Consider the following 25312-nt stretch of genomic DNA (forward strand, 5'->3'; position numbering starts at 1 on the left):
GCAATGAATATTGTAAATTTTGATTGTAATTGTACAGAGACATTTGTACCCAGGTGACACATTGTTTAATGGAAGATAATAAGATCAAGTTAAAAAACAAAAATAATAATTTAAAAAAACTGTATGTATGCATCATACTAAAACCTGAATAAAAGACCCCAAACCATGTATTACACTAAAATCTAAATAAGGCATAATGTTGAGAGTCAGATGTAACCCTATGCTGCAAACCGTGGTGTAACAACCGTTCTTCTTAACTTCAGCAACTTGAAGATGGGTGGACTTCAACTCCCAGAATTCCCCAGCCAGCATTGAATTCTGGAAGTTGAAATCTAACTGGAAGTCAAGTTGTTGTAGTTAAGAAACACTGGTCTACAAGGGTTTACTTCACCAGTCTACAAGGGCTTATCTCATATACACGACACTCGCACAAGATAACATAGTTATAATGCTAAAGATTACAGGTTAGCAGAAGAAAGGATCCAGTTTAGGCTCATCTCTCAGCAACCTTTCTGATTTCCCTATTTAATTGTAAGAGGGAGACGGAGGGAGAGAAAAAATCCTGTTACGAAACCCGGAATCACCGACTCCACTTTCTCCTCTCTCTACTATGGACTGCTATCCATGGAAACGAGGAAAGAGGCTACATGGCGGCGGGGGAGGACGGGGAGGCACTCTAGGATCTAGACTCGTTGCGGGGGGTGGGTGTGGAAGGAGATGCCGCTCCTTCCGGCGCCGGCTGCTCTCCTTTTCCCGCCGTGAGGTAAGCGGGTTTCGCGCTGCTCGCGGCGGCGTTGACTGGGCGGGAGGCTCCGCTCGCGAGGCCGGGACTTTTGACCGGGCTGGGGATGGTGGTGGTGGTGGCGGCGAGGGCAGGAGGGTTGGGGCTGTTTCGCGACCCTCGTCGCCTGCTGTGACCCTCGTCGCCGGCTGTGGCTAAATGGCCGCCCTCGCCCTATCCGCCTGCTTGGAAGGGGAGCTGCTCCCGAGTTTCTCCTCAGTGCAGGTGTGTGTGTGTGTGTAAGTGTAAAAGAGGAGCTGCTCCTGAGTTTCCCTCTGCAGTTTGTGTGTGTGTGTGTGTGTAAAAGAAAAGCTGCTCCCGAGTTTACCCTCAGTACAGGTGTGTGTGTGTGTGTGTAAGTGTAAAAGAGGAGCTGCTCCCAAGGTTCCCCTCAGTGCAGTTGTGTGTGTGTGTGTGTATGTGCAGGAGGAGCTGCTCCCGAGTTTCCCTCAGTACAGTTGTGTTTTTGTGTAAAAGAGGAGCTGCTCCCAAGGTTCCCCTCAGTGCAGTTGTGTGTGTGTGTGTCTGTGTGTCTGTGTGTGCAGGAGGAGCTGCTCCCGAGTTCCCCTCAGTGCAGTTGTGTGTGTGTGTGTGTATGTGCAGGAGAAGCTGCTCCCGAGTTTCCCTCAGTACAGTTGTGTGTTTGTGTAAAAGAGGAGCTGCTCCAGAGTTCCCCTCAGTGCAGTTGTGTGTGTGTGTGTCTGTGTGTCTGTGTGTGCAGGAGGAGCTGCTCCCGAGTTCCCCTCAGTGCAGTTTGTGTGTGTGTGTGTCTGTATGCAGGAGAAGCTGCTCCCGAGTTTCCCTCAGTACAGTTGTGTGTTTGTGTAAAAGAGGAGCTGCTCCCAAGGTTCCCCTCAGTGCAGTTGTGTGTGTGTGTGTGTCGAAAGGTTGATATTCCTCCCCCCTTTCATTTCTCCCGCTTTTCAGCACTTCCAAAGGGGGTTCCCGGTGGCACCCTTTGACTGGCCAAGGCTTATTCAGTTGACTAAGCTATAAATTGTGGTTTGCAAGCTCCCCCCCCCCCCCCCAGTGAAGATTTCCACATGAATCTGAACCCAAACAGAAAGGAATCCCTTTATGGTTTAGCCCAGGGCCGAGCAATTAATTGGGAGAAGCATGAGAACCTGGGACCCTGATTTTTCCTACTGTGTTCTTTTGTATTATAAGCTAATAAAAACTGTGAACATATTTATATTACATTTATAAAAACATAAATATAAATAAATAAATATAAAAACACCAGTAAATTACGTAGTTTTGATTAGCTGTTACGAATACATGTTGCATCTTATTTACATTTGATTTCTAATATCAGAGACCGGACAAGGGCAGCCAAAGGGCCACCAGGTGTGATTTAAGAGCAGTAAAATACCTCTGTCTGGTTAGCCCAATCTATGAATGGAGTGTAATCTGACTGATTCTCTTTGCAGTGAGACATGGTGGCTGTTTTCTTGGGATGTAAGTAGGGAGAACAGATTCATTGGAGAAAATGGCAGATTAGGGATCTAAGCCGCATTCCAAAAGACAATGTTTTGATTATTGGTCTTGAAAATCCAGAAGATATCATATATTGAAGTTAAAAATATATATATAAAATAAAACCCCTGCCAATTTGTGTGTGTTTGGGGTGGAATGTGTTGGAATGTGTGTTGTGTTTTTGAAGTAGGTGGTTTCTCTGAATTGATAGAGGGTTTCTTTTTTAATCAGGAAGTATGGAAATTTTGTAATGGCACACTATTTGTCAGCATTAATCAGGGTCGAAACTAGATAGTTCCTGCATCTCAAAAATTCTTTCTGTTCCTGCTTTTCATTTCAGCAGATCATGTTTGGCAACTAATTTACTTCCCAGAAATGCGGAGTGGGGGATATATTGTTGATTTGGTGTGGTAAAAGTATGAACCAGGAAGTAAGAGTTCAGAATTCAGCTGCTTTATAAATGCCTTGGATTTAAATCCTTTATGTGGGAATAGATTGTCCTGGACTCAAGAGTGACTCCTTTGGGGGATGGTCTGTATATGGTGCAGAGTGATTTGCACTCTGATGATTAAGGCTTTCTATTATTAGCTTTACGGCTAGTCTCTGATCTGTAACTTAAGGACAGTAAAACTGATTTATACTGCGGTTGCGGTTTGTCCAACACACAAAGCCAAGAGGTGGTGGATGCACCATACTTTTCTTTACATTGCTCATTGCTCTTTTATCAAACTTTCCAGTTTGCCATATTGTCCCAAAGGTATTTTTTTGAGAGGCAACTGGACTTTGTTTTTTCTTTAAAGACATTTCTCTTCTCATCCAAGAAGCTTCCTCAGAGCTGAAGAAGCTTAGTGGATGAGAAGCGAAACATCTTCAAACAAAAACCAGAAAGTCCAGTTGCCTCTCAAAAAAACACCTTTGGAACAAACAAACATGATCTAGATGACTGAGAATCTCCATAGACATTTGGAGATTTAGCTTGCCAAATTATGTGGCTTGGGATTGATCAGTATTTTGACTTTTTGAATATGAGTCATGATTTCTGGAAATTCTGCATTATGATCTACAAATCATGGTTAAAGATCAACATACAATGAAGATTAAACTATGTATGCTTGTTTACTAGGCATTTTGATTTAGCCTATCATCTGTACACTGCACGGTAACCTTCCAATTTCGTGTCTCTGTGTTTAACTTCAAATCATTTTTGACTTCTGGCAATTGCCTAGAGAGGTCCCTGAAGATTTCTTGACAAGATTTTCAGAAGCGATCTGCCATTGTCATTTTCCTTTATACCAAACTGATCTCCTTCCCCAATTAGTGTTCTATAAATGTTTTGGTCAATCACTCCAAATTTCCCAGCAAGCATGAGATATCTGGGAATTCTTTTCTTTCTAGCAAAATGATGCCATATATAGAATACAACTTTTAACTTGTGTTTGGTTTTCAAAACAAAAAAAGGAAGGAGAATAGAATGTTGCCAAAGTTGCTGGTGAAACCCTAAACTCTAAACAGCAAATCACATTTAATCTACAAGAAGTCACTACCATATTTCTCAAATCACATCTGAGGACTTACACAACTTTTTGATGAGAAGACCTCTTGCCAAGATGTTTAATATCTGAAGAACAGGGATAAAACCCTTATTTCTGGCGTTCCTAAACTAATCCAGCTTTTATTCTAGAGTTTTAGGCTGTTTGTTGAGTGTTTGCTGAATTAAAGGACAACTTTCCTTCAGAGATTTTTACATAAATTTATCTTTCCCATTTTTATTTTTTTTGCTAAACTCCCTTTTAACCTGGTATTTTTATCCTTTGTTAGCAGTCTTATAAAAGGATTGAATCAGTGTGTTCTGTAGTAATTAGTCTGTGGAATTGACGGGGGCTATCTCAGAATGAAAAAGTGAGACCTCAAAGTAAAATAGAGTTATAGATAAGATAGAGGAAAACTGCAGGAGAAAAATGCCCCTATAGATAAAAGATGTACCTGGCAGATCTGGGTGTGCTGCTTCTGTTATTGTTATGTGTCATTACAGTTTTACATTTGTAAAGAGTACTTTATCCTATGGAAAATTTTAGTTAACTGTTAATTGGACTGGGCTGGCAAAAGAACATTTCAAAAGAAGAAAATGACAAACTACAATTATATTGTAGCCAAGAAAACTACATGGATGTATCTATGTGAGTAATCAGGAATTGGGTTGAACCTGAAGACATCTTTATTTTAAACAAGCTCTAACAGCAGCATCTTAAATTGTAAAAGAATAAACCACACATTCTCAGGCAGTAGATAAGAACGGGTTTTTGGCTTGAGGTTTGATCTGCACCTATTGTTAATCTCTCAGATGTGCCATGGAATCTTCCTCAAATTTAAAACAGGTACTGAACTAGCTGTCAAGGTTCCGACAGATGCCCTAATTCCCTAATTAATTCAAGAGTCTCGAGCCAAGTTTCAAAAGGAATCCAATGATTTATTAAGAGCAGCATGTCGGCATCTACTCAAATGAAGTCTGCTCTGTTGCACGTAGGTTACGGCCCACCTTTGACCCTGTTCCCCCCATCCTTTCAGTCTGTGTCATAAATCACATTCTCCAACGAGGTACTCTTGCGGGTTTTAGAGACACGCCTCACAATCCAGCTTTGGTAATCTGAGATTCAACATTTGAAGAAGGTATGCATGGACCCGGATTGTTGTTGGGGGCAATATGCTGACTCTGTAAACTGCTTAGAGAGGGCTGAAAGCCCTATGAAGTGGTATATAAGTCTAACTGCTATTGCTATGTGCTTCCCCCTTGCTTCTAATGGCAACTTGAGAGCAGACTAGAAATGCTTTTGCGAGTTGACACTAGCATCCTCTAGATGTCTTCACCTACACATTTCCATAATCCATTGTTCTTGGTAATGCAGACAATAGTTGACTAGTATGGAGGCCCAGCCTTTGATAAATCTGATCTAATTTAAAGAAATTCTTTGGCCCTTCTTCCTTTTTGTGAGATACTTCTTGGTGTCACATAAAAACAAGGTAGCACTGCTACCTTGGCCCTTGATCATCAGGTGAAGTCATTAGAAATAATGGGCTTAAAATTGAATTCACAACCTTGGGAATGCTGGTCGGTGTCCATATTAAAAGCTTGTGCATCTTCTCTTGCTTGGAGAACCTAGCTTCCTGATATAAAACTTCTTTCATCCTAGAAACTGGATGGCTTCTAATGCGAATCTCAAGCTGCACAAAGGAATTCTGCTGGAGGATGGCATGCCAGCTGCAAAGAAGCCTAGGTAGGTGGTGGGATCTCTAGTTGCTGAATTGGAAGTGAAAATAAACTTTGGCCACTTCTCTGGCATGTGTGGGGAGATATTCTTCAAAGAACAGTTTTCCAGACTGAAATTTACACTTTAAAATCCTCAGTCCAGCAGGCAGTTCTGTTTCCGTTTTCATTTCTCACGGGGAATACTTTCTTTAGGTCAGCTTCTATTTTTCCTCTACTTTTGGTTCAGTGTAGCTAACCTTGCAAATATAACTATCAAGAGTTGTTAAGACTGTACAGTTCTATCTCTGCTATCCTTTATAGAACTATAAGAATTGTGGCTGTTTCCCAGTCATTAGTTCACAAAACAACCTACTTCATGTCACTCTTAGGAAGATGAATGGAAAGGATCAAGTACTTAGGATCCTAGGAGAAAAGGCAAGAGAGAAATGTAATCATTAATTATGCTCACATCTTCCCTTCTGTCCTCTTTGTAGGAAACTCCTGCCAAGTTTAAAATGCAAAAAGCCCCAGGATCTAGTCCTAGTGATTGGAACAGGCATCAGTGCAGCAGTGGCTCCCCAAGTGCCAGCCTTGAAGTCTTGGAAGGGCTTAATCCAGGCCCTGCTGGATGCTGCGATTGATTTCGACCTACTAGAAGAGGAGGAGAGGAGAAAATTTCAGAAGTGTCTTGAGGACAATAAAAACCTCATCCATGTTGCTCATGATCTGATCCAGAAACTGTCCCCTGTGAGTTGAGGCACCCAGAAGAGAATCTTTTGCAGGCTTGAAATAAAAGATGTGCTTAAAATAGCTGAGCTGCAGATGACCCACTGAGGATGGATGGCTCTGCAAAATTCCAGCTGTCCAGTTGAATATCATTGGCAGAAATGCTTTGTGTTGAAACCAGAAGCAGAGTTGACTCACTTATTTCCAGTAAGGCTAATGGTCCTGTTTGGAGTTCCATCCTCAAAGAAGGTTGAGCATTATGGCTGTGCTTCCTCTAATAATGTCACTGTGACACATTCCTCTGCTCATGGTCTTTAAATCAGTAACATTAAAATGTGCCTCCATAGAAGATCTCCACACCTTACTTTTAAAAGAACTAAAATTGGGTGGAGAGAAGAAGCTGGGCATCCAAATTAATTTGGTGATGGTAATCTATGTCAGGTTAAGGTATGGAGTCTGGTGATGCATGTCACCTTTTTCCAATCTGATGCCTTTCTTGTGTGTCCTCTCCAGTAGCCACATCATTTAGGATGATGAGAATTGGAGTTCAGCACATCTGGGAGGCTACACTGCTTGGGGCATGTTCTGATTCTGATCTTGGTGTGTCTTGTTTCCTTTGCAGCGCACAAGCAATGTCCGTTCTTCTTTCTTCAAAGACTGCTTGTATGAGGTCTTTGATGACCTGGAGTCCAAGATGGAAGACACGGGGAAGCGGCTCCTGAGGTCAGTTCTTCACCTGATGGAAGACGGCGCCCTTGTTCTGACCACCAACTTCGATAACTTGCTGGAAATTTATGCAGCTGATCAAGGGAAGCAGCTTGAATCTCTTGACCTCACTGATGAGAAAAAGGTAACAGTGTCCCTTTTCTTGTCCTAAGAGCAGTTACACCTTGTGGAGCAGACTCCCATGAAAAAGTTCAGTGTAAGCCAAAAGTGGTAGGATTTGGAAACTGCACTAAACCAAAAACAAATAAACCGTTTCGTCGCTTAGCTTGATACGCAAACACTGTCAAAATGCACATTGGTTTGGTTCTCCTCCCAATAGTGAAATTCCAAATGAAAACTTTGCTCTAGAGAATCTATAAACTACTGTTGATAGCTGAACAACAAAATGTTGTATATTTATATCAATAATAGAAGTTCCGAACCACACAAAAAGCAATCAAAATATAACGTCCCTGAAATTACAAATTTTATTGTCTCCGTTCTACTTCTGAAATCTTGGAAACAAAGTTTGGGAACAAGAATGAGACCGCAACAGAGACATGAAAGGGAATTAAAGTGTCGAAGTAACAAATAATGATCATGAAGTTGCTATGGATTCTAGAATGGGGATGTAGCCTTCCAGCTGTTGTTTCACTGCAATTTTCATCCTAGATGCTTATATTGAATAGGTCCTTGAGTGGGCACAGGAGAAGAGGAAGCTGAGTGTTCTTCATATCCATGGAGTCTACACAAATCCCAGCGGAATAGTGCTTCATCCTGCTGGTTACCAGAACGTCCTACGCAACGTGGAAGTTATGGTGAGACTGGCAGGTTCTTTTTAAATGTTGTTGACTTTGGAATGAAGATTGTTTGCAATTTTTGATGTGTGAGTTTATAAACATTTAGAAATAGCAATAGTGTTGGAGCGCCACATTTGAAATTGGAAGGGGAGAAGGAGATAATATATAAAGATTCCTAAGGACTCCATCTCATCCCCAATTCTGCCCATCCTGTTTGCCATACGAGGCTGAAAATGTCTCCTAAACATACAGAGTTCCTATTCCGTATCATTCTGTAGAGAATCAACAGTTTGAATCCTGTTTTTTTCCCCAAAATAAAAAACTTCTGCCCATTGAATTAATCAGACAGGCTAGAAAAAGTGGGGGAGGGGGGACCAGAATTGGTCAAACCAAGTCACAGTTTCTGTGTTTATCTGCAGGGTTGATTCTGACTTGTTCCTGGCTTGCTTAAGACATGAATGGTTAAGATAATCATGTCTTAACTTTCTCTGTAGACCTTCACTTCCTATTTGTCTCTGGTCTGAGCTCCTCCAGAACAGGTACAGGTTGAGATTTAGAAATGGCTCCATCTTTAGGTGGGAACTAATCCTTAGAATATTCTCGGTACCTTGTAGAAGGGTTTTTTCATCGTGCTGTCTCGTTAATATTGAATCATAATACTGTTTGTATGGGTATTTGCAATAGCCTTTAAGCAGATGCTTTCACTGTAATTATTTGAGGGAGTTGGCTTTTTATTCTTTTCGTAATCCTAACTTTTCCCTTTCTTATGAAAATAGAGACATTTTATCTTTTTGTTTGCTTGTGTGCTTTGTCCTTTAAAGCGGGAGATCCAGAAGTTGTACGAAGCCAAATCTTTCCTGTTCTTAGGCTGTGGTTGGACTGTGGATGATACAACCTTCCAAGCCCTCTTCCTTGAAGCTGTGAAACACAAGTCAGATCTGGAGCATTTTATGCTTGTGCGTCGTGGAGATGTGGATGAATTTAAGAAGCTCCGAGAGAACATGCTTGACAAAGGGATTAAGGTCATCTCCTATGGGGAGGAATACTCGGACTTGCCAGAATATTTTGAGAGACTGACAAATGAGATCTCCAACTTGAATCAAGCAGGTAAGGAAACCATTATTTTAATAATGAATATTTTCCTATATTTATTGGGGGTTTTCAACGCTTGTATGCTGCCCAGTCACTTTTTTATGATAAATAAAAATAAATTTGTTTTCTAACAGATGAGTTTATTGGTGTGTCCAGAACTCCCAAAAACAGATCTTATTCATTTCATAGATTTATCAAATTTAAAAATCTGTCTATCTCACTTTAGAGTGATGCTGGGTGGTATATGTACTGGGTTCTTAGGTGTGCCCCACCCCCCTGCCTTTGAGTTCTTTTTAATGCGACAGATGGGGATAATTTATGCAGTATTAACTGTGTTCTAAACAACATTTAAATGTAATGTAGGTTACAATTTACAACAATCAATATAAATTACATACACAGCTTAATCTGGCTCAGATTGTATTGGACCTATCCACTTTTTATAAGTTTAAACTCTGAGGTTTTCCAAGTAGAGATTTAGTTTAGGTGCTAAAAATGCTTCTGGATTTCTTTCATATATTCTTCAACTTTACACTCTGTTTTAAGGTATCTTTTTTGTTCTTCATCCCAGGTTCACGACAGGGGGGACAACTGAATGGCACAAATACTGTGCGCATTGAAAACAAAGGTACAGAACTTACTTAATATTCAGAATTCCTTGCAGTCAGCTGGGAAGATGAATCTTGCTAACCAGCAGCTACCACTCACACTAAAATTGTTTTTTTTTAATGTGTGGTAGAGGCTTAGGACTAAACATAGCAGAAAGTATCTTACAGGGGATGGAAGATGCCCTAGGAAGAACGGAAGTAGATGCTTCTCTGCTTCAAAACTCCCAATAAGCCAGATTAAGATGGATTTTTTGTGTGATGGTTCTGTGTTAGCAGAGAGAAAAATGAAGAAAAGCAATAAATCCAGTGGTTCTTATTGCCACCGAACCAATTTAAAAACTCCCTTTTATTTCTTAGGGAGGAATACTTGTTAAAAAGGGAACTGCCATGTTTTACAGGACATCTTAGCCTAAGTAAACTCTTTGAAACCTGGTTTGGTCAGGTGAAACAGATTGCGTGTTTCCCCGTGTGTAGAGTAACTAGGGTAATATCCAAGTATTTGTCCATTCATTTGCCAGAGATTGGACCAACTGGATGAGACCTACAGGACACATTGATATTGTTCCTGATTAATTAACACAGAAAAACACTCCTGATCGTTTAATAGACCCTGATGCTGAGGAACAGGAAGTACATTCCACGACGTTTTCCCAGTTCTGTTCATTACAAGATCCCCTTGTGGAAAAAATAAGTAGCCTGTTTAAGCATTGAGAATCCTTAGGGGACGAGAGGTATCACTTCTGTTGAGATGCATGGAGGATCTGTATTTCATTTACAGACTGGTCCTCTCACCCATCCCGCTTACAAGAGAGAGTTTCTCAAAAGCTGCCGTTAAGTTACCACTCCGTAAACCTGGGGTTCTACTAGAAGTATGTATGGTTGAGATAATTGGTGGTTTGCCATATGGTGGTAAACTCGAACCTGTGCCTTTTCAGTCTTCTGGGAGCTAGAAGTTAATCCTGTTCGCCATTTTGTGTGGTTCCCAGCCAGCCTTTTTTATATGATTCTCCATATTCTTAGAATGTCTCCCCCATCAGTAAGGACAGACAACAACTGAAGATACTCGTGGAGTAACTGAGAACACTTGGCATGTTGCCAGAGCAAGTGGCATGCAGGTCCTGTAGTTATATGACTGCATGGCTGGCTGAGGAATTCTGGGAATTGAAGTCCACACAACTTAATGTTGCTAAAGTGGGGATACAAGGTAGTAGATTAAGCCATTATATCTCCTTCCAAGAGAGAAGATTTTCCTAGAGATGAAGACGTGTTTATTCAATCTGATCTCATTTTCTATTTAGGTTTTGTGTTAAAAAAAAATCCTGTCAAAATTGAGTTTATTACCTCTACTTTGATATTCTGTAAAAATTTAGACTGAGCCACATGAACATTTAAAAAAAAAGTGAAGGTCTAATTTTCTAAATCTTTTATACTTTGTATAAATTTGAACCTGGGATTTTTAAAAACGTTCATCTGTCTCTGATTTACATGAGCTGTGTGTAAATTATGGCTGCTAATCGTGATGATAATCAGCCTAATGTGCATACAGTACTTTTGGTTGACTAACTCATGGTTTACATAGCTACCCAAATTCTGGGTTGGCACAATAGTGTACTAAAATAATAGTTGACTAATTTGTGGTTTAACTGTTCGATGACTGCTGGTCTGAAGCTAGCTCAGCTAGACTTATTTAACTATGTTTTGTCTCCTTTTTTATATCACTAAATTGTGATCTTTTAAAGCTATTGTTTACTGATCAATCTAACCTGATAGTTTGTATATGACACTAAGCCAAAAATAAATCAAATGAAGGGTTGGTGCTTGTGTGTTAATTTGGTCTTTAATAGACAAAGTGGCAAAGCAACTGGATAGTTTTTGGGTTTTTGTTACCTGTCTAGTGAGCAAGTGGTAGGACAGGGAATGTAGTCCTTATTCCTGCTTATTCAGATCAAACTACAGGCTTAAAGTAACGTTGGGATGTATCCATTCTCAACAACAGCTTCATGAGTCTTGCTGCTGCAAAGTTGGAGGCCCTCCTAAAATCCTACAGATGGGGCTAGCAAGAATAGAACAGAAAGTGAGGAATCTGCACACCTAGAAAACCTGTTGATCACACATGATCTTAGAGAAGCCAGCTTTTCAAATTCAGGAAGACAAAGAAAAGGTTTTAGAAATTTTATATAAATTTTCAGCAGGCAGCATTCAACTTATTGCACTAGAGCACATCTGCAATGCCGAGCTACCAAGGCGTCTTTGTAGAGACAATGGTGTTATTCAACATAGCACTTTATTATCAGGATCAAGAGGCACTCTGAAAGGAGGAGGAAAGGGAGGAACGCAGCAGGCAGCCACCAGGATTATCCCTAGTGGAAGAAGGGGACAAAGAAGCAGACAGGCTGGTTTGGAAAGCAAAAACCAGTGCAGATGGGATAGCATGCAGTGGCCCCTGCTGGCTGGTTGTGTATCCCTCCCCCTTGACAGGAGAGGCAGTGACTTCCAGAGCGCCACTTCTTTATGGCAGAGAGAAATCTTAAACCCACTTCTTAGGCCAGAAGCTCATCTGCCAAAATTAAAATCCACACAGACTTATTTTTCCCCTTTAGGGGAAGGACCCTGTTGGCCGGGGAAGGGGCCAGATAAAGGAACTGTCCTTAGAGAATCTTCAGGGACACAACCATCTGCTTCTCTGATGTTGTTTGAAGATGGTGTGCAAAGATACACGCAGGGTCGTCATAGACAATTCAGACAAACTTAATGCATAAGGGGTTGATGAGATGACTTTGAGAAGGAATCGGCAGCCCTCACATTCATACTTCCTCCTCTGAGAACAAATTTACCCTTTCTCTGCTGTGAGCTTTTTTGGTCTGCAGTTGGGGGAATTGTGATCAAAACCAGCTTGTGAAGGCTACAATATCAGCGGCCTCTATCTATCTCTGCTCTACACAACAATCGGGGATGGCTAATATAACTGCTAGGAAAGAGCCATTTGTCCAGGCGTCATCCCTTTGGTTTCTAATCCCCAGAAATGTAATCCAGAGCAGCTGTTCAGGCCCAAGGCAGAATCTGAGGTATGTCAGTCATCCCAAGGGCTGAAGCACAATTCTCTTCAACTGTTGTGATACCACTAACCCAGGAGGAACTAGAGAGAACGATCAAGGGAGCAAGGAGGGGGGGGGGAGGTTTTACTGGACAAGGGAGCATGGAGTATAGATACTCTAGAGTAGGCATTTTGAGAAAGACTTGTCTCAAAGAACTTTAGTGCGGGACAAAGTCATTTTAAATAAGTGGAATACAACTGAAGACAGGCAGCTCTCCCTAAAATTGAACCCCATGCACTGCAGGGTGGAAAGTGTGCAATATGTAAAGAAATGAAGACAGTGGCTTTATTTTGTTTTTCCCCTAGCACTCCTGTATTCTCTCTTGCACTATACCAAAAAAAAAGTAAGAAAGCAAAGGATGAAGGGGTGGGGTGGGGGGCAAGCTTCCAGGAAAAGTCACATCGGAAAGCACATTCTAAGACATCGGCAAACAGGAATTTGGTGCAACAATGGATGCTTAGGCCTTCATAAGAGCAGCAACTACAGCCTTGGCATTAAGGCTACGTAGGTCACAGTAGGTCTGTCCAGTTCCCACAAAAACAATTGGTTTGCTAGTGATGTATGTCATGGAGATTGCAGCTCCAACCTGAGGGAAAAAAGGACAACTGTTATAGACCTTCAGGGGACCAAGCAAATCAGGATAAACCTAGAAGCTCTTTTAAGCCAAGCAACCTTATATATCCCCGTACGTATAATTGCAAAGGGATCAATACTTTTGTTGCCATAATTAACCTACAAAGCAAACTGAACAGTATGGGTTTTTTTCCCCCCAGCCATAAATGCAGCAGCCCTTTTATTCTGTTTGGGGAAGCAGTGGCAAGCAAAAGTTGGAGCTTCTTTAATTCTTGAGCCTTCCACAAAAATTGCCTAGAGGCTGCCAAGCTGGTCTAAGACACCCCCCAGCCCCAGTCAAAACACGTCAAAGGTTCTGCCTGTCTCAAGCAAGGAGTTCAAATGAACCCACATTTACCTTGTCATCAATGGTGTCAAACTTGGTGAGAACAATTCCATCAATGAGCCGTGGGGATTGAGCGATGGAGTAATCCGCAAGAGCTTTGTTAAATTTGACCTGAAGGAGTGGTGGAAGGAAAAAAAGGAAATGGGTTTGGAAAAATCTGCATATAAATACACTTTTGTCTTTTGTTCACATTATGTGTGGTAAAATCTTCAGAGTTCCACACAAGTGACCTACAGCCTAATTCCTGAATGTAACACACTGTATGATAACCATTCAAAGGAGAGGTGGGTTAGATGCCTGGGTTTGTAGCTTAATGTGAGGCTCAAATCCATTGTCAGCATCTCCTTCCCTCCTTTTTTGGCAGTTAAGGTAAAGTAAGTGAATGATGCCTCACTCAAGGGCTCCTTTGGTTTAAAAAAACCACTGTCCAGAAGGTTGCAAAATGATGCAAGAGGTACAATCCTCAATGACTTCCAAGATCACCTGGGATTTAAACATTTGCAAGTGGCTCATCTCTGGTTTATGGCTTGGCTATTATAGTTAGCTTTGACACTGTAATGTGAACCCAAACTACGATGGCTCAAGCCATCCTCCACAAAGGACGAAAACACTCACCAGCTGATCCACAGCCTCGTTTCCCACCAGAGCTTCACCCACAAACAGAACAAGATCTGGGGTGTTAACTGCAATGAGCTTAGCCAGAGCTGTCATCAAGGGAGCATTGTCTTGCATCCGTCCTGCTGTGTCCACCAAAACTACATCAAAACCTTGGTTGCGTGCTGGCAAGGAAGAAAGATGGGTGAAACGGTGTGTCCTTGGTAAAAGGAATAAGGCTGGGTCAGAATGGTTTGTATTCTGTAGCACCCTCAGGGGTGGAGAGCAAAGGCAGGAGAAGAAAGAAGACATTTCGAGCACCAATATGATTGGGTGGGGCCAGAAATGTAATCCGTGGACCTTACCGGATAGACCTTACCATATAAAATTGCCTCCATGGCAATGCCGGCTGCATCCTTCCCATATCCCTTCTCATAAAGCTGCACCATGGTGCGACCATTGTGGCTTTCTGGTGGATGCAGAGTATTCAGGCGGCGAGTATGAGTACGTAGTTGCTCCACAGCTCCAGCACGGAAGGTATCACAGGCAGCAATGAGGACACTATACCCGTTTTCAATCAGCCAGAAAGAAATCTGGAGGGTGGGCAGAAGAACATGAGCTTGCTAAGTCTTCCAAGCACAGAATCCGATGTATTAATAAATGAATATATTATCTTTAAGGACAGGAGGATCATCTTTCCTGCATTTTCCTCTGAAGCAGGTAGGGATCAAGAAAATGAGCAACATTTTACACCCTGCTTTATAGCAGAAGACCTTCAGCAAGAAGTGCTTACAAACACAACAAAGGTAAGCCTCTACGATACCTTGGCCAAGTTGGTTGACTTCCCAACTCCATTGACACCACAAAAAGTGATAACGTAAGGTCGGCGGTGAACCTTGGCATCCATCACATCACGCAAGACGTCCACCCGGCGCTGAGGTTGGAGGATCTGCACCAGAGATTCTTGAAGGGCTTGCTTCACAGTTGAGGTCACCGCTGGAAAATTGAAAACGAGCAATATATTTCCTCCACTTTCATAGGAATCTCCCATACCCCTTGAAGAACAGATAGTCTGGGACAAGATTAATCAAGGATAACAGCAAACTGAACTACAGCCTAGTTACTCTCTTAAGTATGCCACATGGGTAATGTTTCTGTGCAGGTATCTCCTTCCACCCTCATCAAAACATACCGAAAAGATTTGATGAGATATTCTTTTGGCCGATGATGCTTTGGACTTAACGCAATCTCTTTCTAGGTGGGAATGGAATAGAGCAAAAGAAGTCACTACAGACTGGTACATTTGCAGTATTCTCTCTTGCAGCGGTTTCCAACCTTTCTGTCTTGGCAGCCCAGTGGGGGGAATGGGGGAGAGGGGCTGGTTCCATGTGAGAGGCAGGTGTGCATGGAATAGTGTGCAGCTTGTACAAGTGGAGCTTGGTTCTGAACGGGCTATGGGTTTTCGGCCGCGGCCCAGGGATTTGAGGACAATTAGTTAGGCAAATAAAATGTTGGTTGGGCAAATGGAGTGCTATAAGCTCTACTGGGATGCATGCTGTCTTTTCTGATGGAAGAATGTGAACAATTGAATCCAGAAAAACCAACTTGGGCTACTTCGATAGATGGATTCCACGATGAATGAGTGTATTTGGTTCCGTATCCGAGGATGATCCCAACAGATGAGATAGTCGGAGGAAAGCTACCAGAAAGTTAGAAACACTTACTAGTGAAGGTACCCATCACTTTGCCTTCCAGTTTCTTTGCAACAGATTCACACAACTGGACTGCAATTTCAGCAGCAACATTCTTCGCTTTGGGAAAAGAAAAGGCACATTGTTAGTTAAGAATGTAATGTTTCTAGTTTGAATTGTAAGGCACCTGAGCCTTGTAACCACTAAGGTAAGACGGTGCCACCTACAGTCATTCTAGATTTGAAGCTGGCATCTCTCAGCTGAGCCCTTCAGCTTCTTCTGTAGTGAGGAAGTCGCTTTGGGGAATAGGAAGCCCTGGCCCTGCAGACTATCTATTGCTTCAAAGATGGAATTAAGCTGTGAATATGAGGGAGGAAAGGAAGTGCAGAAGTCACTAATGATCTTATGAAAAAAGATTTCCCTCCAGTTTTCATTTATTCAAGAAAGACAAAAGGACATCTTAACATCAAAACTATAAGGGCTGTGGAAAGGGGATTTGCGGGCTGCTCCATTCTGCTATAAATTCAAATCCTCCTAAACCCGACTGATGTTTCAAGATATACAGCTTCTACATATCCCCACAGCCTCTATATAATTCTAAAAAACCAACAGATGATGTCACAGTATACAGATCTAGACAAAGACCTGGACAGCCTTTGTTTAATCTCCAATATTCCTAGATTAAAAGATTGGATCTTAACTGGAGGATCAACTCTGAATGCAAGGAAAGTCAAAGGCATTTGGCGTGTTGACTTGGTTTTAAACCAAGGAGACTTTGTTCCAAAAATAGAATCAAGAAGGAATAAAAGATATGATACGAAATGCATTTTGTAAGAAATTTGGGGACTGCAAATTTTGAAACCCTCTTTCCCTGCTCTACCTTTCTTTCATTTAGCCTTCAAGAAAGAAACCTATCATTTCCAAGTCCCAACTAACAACATGGCCAGCTTTTCTGACTCTGCTGGAGGAAACAGTAGAGTGTCTTGATGTGGCATCACTGTGTGAAGTCCAAAATTGGCCTCTGGCCATGGGAATTCAGTCTTACCGATCAAATGATCTTTCATCTTCTCCAGCACAGGCTCCATATCCTCTCTTGACAAGCTTTTAGAACCCACAAGTCCTTTCAGCATCCCAAACATGCCTCCAAGACCACTTTTCTTCTTGCTGAAACAGAAAGGAGAGGTTAACATAGTGGGAAAAGCAAATTAAATAAAGGAGTTTCCTCAAGTTCCTCCTCTTCCGGAAAACAGTGATATGATCTTGTCCCAAAGGTGCTTTAGTCCACTTGCCTCTTGAAAAAGCACCTTTGGGACAGCCATGACCTGGATGACAGAGAAACTCCATAGGCATTTAATGATATGATCTTATTTTGAGCTTCAGTTAAACATAAGCCCTGGTCAATGTGACCAATGGTTTATGACAGTTGTAAAGAAGAATATCTGAAGAACATCAGCTCACCCTTTTGCAAGCTACCTCCAAACCGACACTGGTTTCTTGAAATATGTTCCCAAATCATGACAACAAAGTCACAGAATTGGGAAAGTGCTTACATATGTGCAGGCAAAACCATTTACATACTAAGTATTATGTGACTAGCATTTTATTTTTGTTTTATTGAAAAGAGAATTATGCTACAAGATGGGAAAAGGCATAGACATAAGTATTAGTAAGGGAGACGAAGATTGGGAATTAAGATGTATCATGAATATGCTGACTGACTATTTTACTTCTGGCTCGTTCTTTTCCATATCAAAATAGACATAATTTCAGAGGCCTATCATGCCCTGCAGCTGTTCTTTATGGCAGTTACTTCTTGTTCCAACACCCAAGGGATTCTGTCTGAAGCAGGACAACGGCAACCAGAGACTGAGTTCACACATTACTCTAAACTAGCATTTCCCAATCTTGGTATGAAGATGAGTGGACTTCAACTCCCAGAATTCACAGAAATGATGATGCTGGCTGTAGAATTCTGGGAGTTGAAGTCCATATACCTGAAAATTGCCAAGATTGGGAAACGCTGCTCTAAGCCATAAACGCATTAAAAGTTACAATCCATAAAACCAAGGAAACTCCACAATAGCATCCACACCTGCAAGTTACTACCAGGGATTTTACCTTATGTTTGAAGAGTTTGGAACCACTTTGTCCTCTTCTCCAGGATCCTCTTCACTATCATACTCAAGATCAAGAAGACGGCCAGGCTCACGACTTCCATCTACCAGCAGCTGAATCGGAAACAGTGTGTCTTAGGCCCATGAGCAAACATAGCTTATTGCGGCTTAATTAAACAGTGGTTAAACCGCAATTCAGTTAACCTTTTACTTTTGCAAATGTGGCCCAGCGATTGATTAGAACAATATACTTGCTTTAATGGCAACATCTGTACTAATGTCTCATAATATAGAAGCCCTGACAATCTGTGCTGAAGATTTCAGTGCAAGAAAAACCACTTTAGCTGAGCAGAATCCCGATCGAGGCGCCAGACAAACCCACCAGAAGGACAGGAAAGTGGGGGTCTTACCATTTCTGCATCATAATTCTCCATGGGACAAGCGTCTGTATTTCCATTAGTAGTAGAGTTACTATAATCAAGTACTTTGGCATTAGAGTTCCCTGTATCCCACACACGGGGCTTCTTCCCCTTGTCCTTCTGAGCATCCGGCTTTGGAGACTTGCTAAGGAAGGCAAAAAGGAAAATCCGTTAGTTCTTTGTACTGAGCTAAGCAGAATTCCTGTTCCAAATGACAATACATGCAACTCGGTTGGACCACAGAGATAAGGGATTAGAAATACAAATTTCCCCCAGTTCCATCTAATGAAATAATAAACTGCTCAGAACCAGTGAGATTTCAATGTTTTGTGAGATTTTGGCAATGCTGCCTGAGAACATGGCACCTGTAATCTGCTACACTGAGCAAGCTGTGTTCTATATTATACTTCTCATCAAGTTAATATCTCTCATCTTGTTAAAATAGTTGGTCTTGCTGAGGCAGTTTGCATTACTACAAAACTACTTCTAGCAATTCCTCACTGAAAGAGGTTTTTGACCATGTTTTGTGCCTGCCCAGAAGCAGCTTCCAGTTAATGGAGTTTTAGAGTGTGGCAGCTGGACAAAGTGAAGCACCACAGCCACTTCACTTCTTGTTTCACTTCACTTATGCCTGCTTTGCAAAAAAACATCAAAGAGGCCCTTCACTTGAAGTGTCTCTGAAATGAAACATTTCATGTTTGCACAGATACAGCCATCCAAGTTAGGTTCTGTTGGATGAAGAAATAGAGAGACATCCAACTCGTCCAGTTATTGGCCTCGCTTACTTGGACTTCTCTCCACCCTTCAGCCGTTTCTTGAAGAATTCTTCCCGGTTCTTCCTCAGAATTTCATCCTTACTCAGTTCTTCCTTCTCCCCAGTTTCAAGAGGAGGGTCCAGCTTAATGGCAGGAGCAGTTTTGGGAGCTGCAGCCATTTCATTTCCTTGAGCTGAAATAACAAAATTGTCACTGTCCCTTACAAGATTGTGAAGCAGGAATGGGCAGAAAGCAAGTTTTAAAGCTGAATGTACCTTCAACTTACAAGGTACCACAAATACGAATCCCATTGTTCTTCAGGGTTATGAGTAATTGCTCACTCCAATGCCAACTCACCTTCTTTTTTGGAACCTTTGTTTTTCTTATTCTTAGTTTTTTCTTTTGGTTTCTCTCCCCGAGTTTCTATCATAGACTTCACGGTTTTTTGGGACTTTGCTGATTGTTCAAAACTCTTCATGGCAGTGGGAGCTCGGATTTTACTGCTCTCCTCTGCTTCCCTGATGGGAGAGAGGAAAAAAATCATGTAATATTAGGAATGCCATGAAAAAACCGCCACAAGCTTAATGCACAGAATCTGCTTCCCTCCATTCCTTCTTTTCTCCTGTGGGGAACTTCAAGGCATGATTTTGATCTGTGTAGCTATTTTTCAATGTTATTTGCAGTGATTATATCTTCTCCCAGAATCTTGCTCATCAAATGTGTCTGTGAATATACCCTTCACAATATTTCCTAAAGAATGATTGTATTATAAATCAATTTCCCGGTTGATCCTAAAAATAGGGCCCTTCTGAATTATTCTTAGCACAGGAGGCTATTAACTGATCTTATCTTGGCGTAATCACCTAGCTTCTAAGTATGGATTGCACACATTGCATACAGCCATACTTTTATAGGATAAGTTTGTTATCACAAACAGATATTTCAAATTCCTTTCCCCTTTTGTGCAGGGAGAGAGTAAGGAAAGTTCAAGGTTTGTCAAGACGTTTGCATAACATTCTGTGTCAGTTCTATTTCTGTTAGTCAGAAGAAAACATCTCCTAGCAAGATTATATTCCTTAAGCCGGGATTCCCCAGCCTGTGAGGTCAACCTCCCTTGGGAAAGTTCTGACAAGAATCCAGGGGCATGAAGAAGAAAGGCATTGGTTGTGCATTACAATAAACTGCATTTCCTAAAGCTTTATTGTATTGTTCCCATTGTCATTTTGGTGCTTTGATTTTTAGAGGACATGTACAGTGCCTCTGGTGTCGAGATTACACTAAGGGCAGATGTGAACCCTGGCTATGATCTACAGTCCTCTCTAAGCAGTTTACAGAGTCAGCCTATCACCCCCAACAATCTAAGTCCTCATTTTACCAACCTTGGAAGAGTAGAAGGCTGAGTCTACCTTGAACGGGTCATGATTGAACTCCTGGCTATGGACAGAGTTATCCTGCAATAGTGCATTCTAACCATTGCGCCACCACGGCTCTTACTCCTTCTATTATTCTGGATCAAGTCCTACTTCCCAGCACTCTCAGTGGCCAGGAATCTAAGAAACTGATGAACGTGAAGCTACCTATCTCAACTCTGTACCCAGTCCTAAGTCTGGGTACAGTTAGCACGCTAGCCTATAGCTGGGAAGAACTCTGCAGCACTGGAACGGGTGGTTTTTTTGAACACTAATTTAATTTGGTAGCCAAGACAAAGCAAATAGCTTCAAAATTCCTAAAGTACACTTTAGCAAAGGACACAACAACTGAACTGAACAACTGAACATAAGGACCACCCACAGCCTTTCATTTTGCCCAGCTCTCAGTGATTCCCACTGCAGTCTTTCAGCTGCAAAAGATAAAGCAACTGGGATAAGTCAACCCCAGGAGGACATGAGTGACTACAAAAGTGATGATTCTGTTACCGTTGGAGACGTAGAAAGTCCTCCTTAAAATCAAAGGTGCCATTAAGGATCCCAAGGGTACCCTTCTGTTGAAACTCGTTTCGATATTTATCTCTGAACTCCTTATGGACATCATCTATCAACTTATCCACATAGGTTAAAGTCAAGATTTTCTGAAATCCAACCTGCAAAAGAGAAGCCGTGTGGTAAGAAAAAAGCTACGTAGTTAAGAGGGCTCATATTTAAATATATATGCAAAGTTCTCTGCCTTAATAGCCCACAATATGAATCAGTTGCCTCCATTCTATGCTTCTTTTCACACAAGCAGAAAGACACTCAAAAAAGGCTAGATTTCTTAATGTGCTTTCTAAACAGACGAATGATTCAAACAGAAAAGAACATTTATAAGTCACTGCTACCACTGACACCCTAGGCTTACAGACTCCATAAAACATGAGATGCATTAGGTTCTGGCGTCACATCTTGTGGTTCCAGCCAACCATAGCTTATCAGACAAAGCAGGATTAAACATTCCATGACAATGGTGTGACTTGTGTACCTCAACCCAATAGGATTACAACATTGGGAAGGAAGAGTATGTTGCTGAACTGTGACTCATAATGTTCTTCATCACTAACTACACTACAAGGAGTTGTAATTCAGTTACTTGTAAAAGGCCACGTATTTTTCACCTGTTCTACCTCTCAAGAATTAGCCAATAAACTTTTTAATTTCAGTTTAGTATTCATTTGCTTTTGACGCCTTTTTCTTTCAGCACCAAACTGCATACGCACCACAAATACAAGCTCAAATTGATTGTCCAGCTTATATTTAAGGGTAAGGGCTTCATGGTTGAAAGAGTTGCTGCCACCTCGCTCCTGAAAAGAAGAGAATTAACATAATGAAACACAAGAGCCACATGTCAAACGTAGCTTCTGCAATTATTCTTGGCAGTGGGGACTAGAGTGTAGACCAATGTGAGAGAGGCAATCTCCAATGTGCAAGTGGTTGAATAAGCACACTGTTCCTCCCCCCCCCCCAAAAGACCTTAGCTTTCGAGAGATTCAACCAGTCCCCACTAAAAGTATACCGCAATTCATTCAACAATATGAGAACCATGGGAAGGTTTTAAAGCTTTTGTAGTGCTAGTTGAGCAGCCCTGCATGTGTCCCAGCAGTTATTCATTTACTGGATTTATAAGGCTGCCCAACTCGATGTCTCTGTGGCCAACATATGATGGAAAAACAAACAATCAACTAAAAGACCCGATTTATCTAAAACCTAGACAATGTGTAAAAAAAAATACAAAATAGAAAATGGAGAGCAAACACAATGCTAATTACCAAAAGGGAATTCAGCTCAATGGGACCTATCTGTGATCCTAGGTGGGACCTGTGGAATCTAGTTGAAACCAATTTATGTTGTTCTCAGTAAATCTTACTAATTAGCCCGATTACAACTTGCATAATAGCTGATTTCTTAAAATTAATATTTCTTTTATAAAAGTCAGATGAATACGATGAAGTACAGAATGTTCTCGTTTGAGCATTTCTTGCTATATGGCTTCTGGTGGCACTGTGTGCGGAGAACCAATGAAAGGTATCTCACAGCCATTTCCAGACGGTCCTTTTCAGCTGTGGGGCCTGTGCTCCACTGATCCAGGCTCTCCACCTTGAGATCTAGGATCTACTTAATGTATGCGGTCCTGTTAAAAACTCATGAATATGAATGTTGGAAAATTACCTCTTAGTGAATATAATTTTACATTGTTATAATGTATTTTATTGTTACTTTTCTTTTCAACTCTTTTTAAGAAGACATGGCATAGAAAGTGGCACCTGAGTACCACTTGCAGGAGCACTCTGCAAGCCCCCCCCCCAAGCTATTCATGCCTTTTTTTTTTGAAAAAAAGGGCCCGTTTTTGTGAAAAATGGGCTGTTTTGGGGAAGTTTGCAGAATTTTGGGAAGCTCTAACTGATGAGAATTACATAGATCAATTGCTATGCCAGCAGAAACACCTACCTATCTACTGTATTTCTCTCTATCTCTATTTCTCTCTCTTTATCCCTCTGCCTACCTATCTACCTACCTACCTAGACACACACTCTCTCTTCCTACCTATTGTATTTCTCTCTCTATTTCTCTCTCTCTATCCTTTTAACTACCTACTCTCTCCCTCTCCCTACCTATCTACTGTATTTCTCTCTCTATTTCTTTCTATCCCTCTACCCACCTACCTACGCACACTCTCTCCCTACCGTATTTCTCTCTTTCTCTCTCCTTTTATCTACCTAACTACTCTCTCCCTCTCCCTACCTATATACTGTATTTCTCTCTTTCTATTTCTCTCTTTATCCCTCTACCTACCTACCTACTCTCTCTCTCTCTCTCTCTCTCTCCCTTTATCTACCTACCTACCTACCTACCTACCTAACTACTATCTCTCTCCCCCTACCTACCGTATTTCTCTCTCTCCCTTTCTCTACCTACCTACTTTTTTTAAAAAAATGCCTTTTCAAAACCTTGGTGCGTCTTATACACTGATGCATCTTATACTCTGAAAAATACGGTAACTTATCTTGGACTAGCATGAGATGCTTGAGTACTATATACCAATTCATTAATATCATGCCTTCTTAACAAGCAAAGGCAAAGTTGAAAAAGACCAACTGGAAATTGCTAAGTGCCTGCTACCAAAAGGGACCTGGGAAAGCAGATAGCTTCAGTCCCATGGAACACATGATACAATCTGACTCATCAGATAGATTTTGAAACCATCAGTTAAAGGAAAGCTTTCAGATATAAGGGGATAATAATGCCAAACAAGTCCTGAAGACTTCAGAACCATCTGCTACTCCAAATACTGATTGTGAAAGGGAGCGGAGATTTTTTTTTTGAGCATCTTACTCACAAAACAGGCTTTGTATGCAGGAATATATTAAAAGAAGGAATCTGGCTCAAATAATCTGACTGAAATAAATTATTAATTGCCTGCTCAAAATATTGATTGATGGCCATGCAAATTAATGGGAAGAGCCAGTTTACTCAGGCCTCATTCTTAACTATTACTCAGGCACAATTGTATTAGGCATACAGGGTGTAATGTTACAACAGCAGCATGGAAAACGTATAATTACATTAAGTATAAGTATGTATAGCTTATATAACATAAGCTTATATAGCTATATCATTATACAGAAGGCATGAATTAACCCTGTTATTTCAACTACATCCTAGCATCAAGCAGCTGTAGGCTTCTAAAAGGTCAAACAGATGGAAACTCTGGGAAATGGAGGGTTGAAGGCAATGGGGGAAGACAGAAGGTCCAAAAAAAGGAGCTTAATAATCAAATAAAAAGTAAATGTTGCCTTTAATCTACCTCAGACCCGGGCGACTCCTTGATTTCATTCTCTCTCGGCAGCAGCATGAAAGCATTTGGCTGCTGCCCACTTCTAAATTCTCCCTGTGATCTCCTGGTGGTCTCCCATCACAGGATTAACAAACCTTCGTGAAATCCGCCCAGATCCTCTGGGGCTCCCCCATCCCATCCCCCACGACGTCACCCCGCGTGGACGATATATGCAAACCCCCTCACCCCGCGAAGACCACGGGTGCATACGTGGCCCGGGGGGGGGGTATTGGCTCTTACCTGGAGGAGGACAGAGCGGATGAGCGCGTTCACGGGCGCAGTGCAGGCCGCCGCGGGGCCGCGCACGCCTTGGAAGCACCAGAGGACGAGCCCCCCCTTGCTGAAGATGGTGAAAAAGTCGAGCATGGCCGGGGGGGAAGGGGGGAAACCGGGGGAAGACGGGACCGAAGACGCCGGGAAACCAGCCCGACTTCCTTACCCACGTCAGATTATTCTCTTAAGTACTACTCACATCCGCCGGAAGCAACTCGGGCACCAGAGGTCTGATTGGATCCTGTCCCTGGGAGAGGCGGTATTTACATGGCTGATAGAGATAGAAAGTAAAGAATTGTTTTGGACGTCAGACACGTCGTCGCCTTTATCACTTATTCCTTTTTTATTTGGAACGGTCTAGATTTCATGAGTGAAAATCTTGGGTTTTGTAATTCGAGACACAGGATGCTTATTCCAGGAAGGAAACATGCTCAAAATATACCGGGCTTCCCTCTTGAATTATAGAGATAGAAACTCCACAGTAGAGGAAGAGGCGGGGCTAATATTGAGATGGAGGGGGAAAGAAGATCGGATTGGTCTATTCTCCCGAAGGCCGCGCAAGAGGTAGAGAGTGGGGCGTGGCTTGAAGGCTTCCCTGGATACGTCAGAGCGAGGTGCCGACGTGGAATGGGTCTCGCGGGGGCGGGGTGGCCGCCGATTGGTTCCGTGAGCGGGGA

General features: G+C 41.8%; 2 protein-coding genes across 4 annotated transcripts; one reads left to right on the forward strand and one right to left on the reverse strand.

The window, feature by feature from the left end:
- Positions 1-701: 701 nt before the first annotated feature.
- FAM118B (family with sequence similarity 118 member B) lies at positions 702-12253 on the forward strand. Of its 3 annotated transcripts, none has more exons than XM_032229132.1 (8): positions 702-763; positions 5446-5529; positions 5996-6248; positions 6850-7077; positions 7622-7750; positions 8554-8839; positions 9396-9452; positions 9951-12253. In XM_032229132.1, the coding sequence occupies exons 2-8, from the start codon at positions 5453-5455 to the stop codon at positions 9968-9970; spliced, it is 1050 nt and encodes a 349-aa protein (XP_032085023.1). In that variant the 5' UTR covers positions 702-763; positions 5446-5452; the 3' UTR covers positions 9971-12253. The 3 variants fall into 3 exon arrangements, with proteins under 3 accessions (XP_032085023.1, XP_032085025.1, XP_032085024.1); XM_032229134.1 differs by having other exon boundaries at positions 10453-12253; XM_032229133.1 differs by lacking the exon at positions 702-763 and adding an exon at positions 775-1006.
- On the reverse strand, positions 11698-24839 carry SRPRA (SRP receptor subunit alpha). The gene is made up of 14 exons (XM_032229131.1): positions 24603-24839; positions 21748-21831; positions 20975-21138; positions 19416-19576; positions 19089-19251; positions 18295-18448; positions 17889-17998; positions 16816-16934; positions 15804-15890; positions 14903-15075; positions 14459-14672; positions 14101-14264; positions 13498-13596; positions 11698-13113 (listed from the first exon to the last, which is right to left on the reverse strand). Exons 1-14 carry the CDS (start codon positions 24726-24728, stop codon positions 12985-12987), a joined length of 1947 nt encoding a protein of 648 aa, XP_032085022.1. The 5' UTR covers positions 24729-24839; the 3' UTR covers positions 11698-12984.
- Between the last annotated feature and the right edge of the window lie 473 nt (positions 24840-25312).

This window comes from Thamnophis elegans, chromosome 13, assembly GCF_009769535.1.
Source record: "Thamnophis elegans isolate rThaEle1 chromosome 13, rThaEle1.pri, whole genome shotgun sequence".
NCBI classification, from domain to species: domain Eukaryota; kingdom Metazoa; phylum Chordata; class Lepidosauria; order Squamata; family Colubridae; genus Thamnophis; species Thamnophis elegans.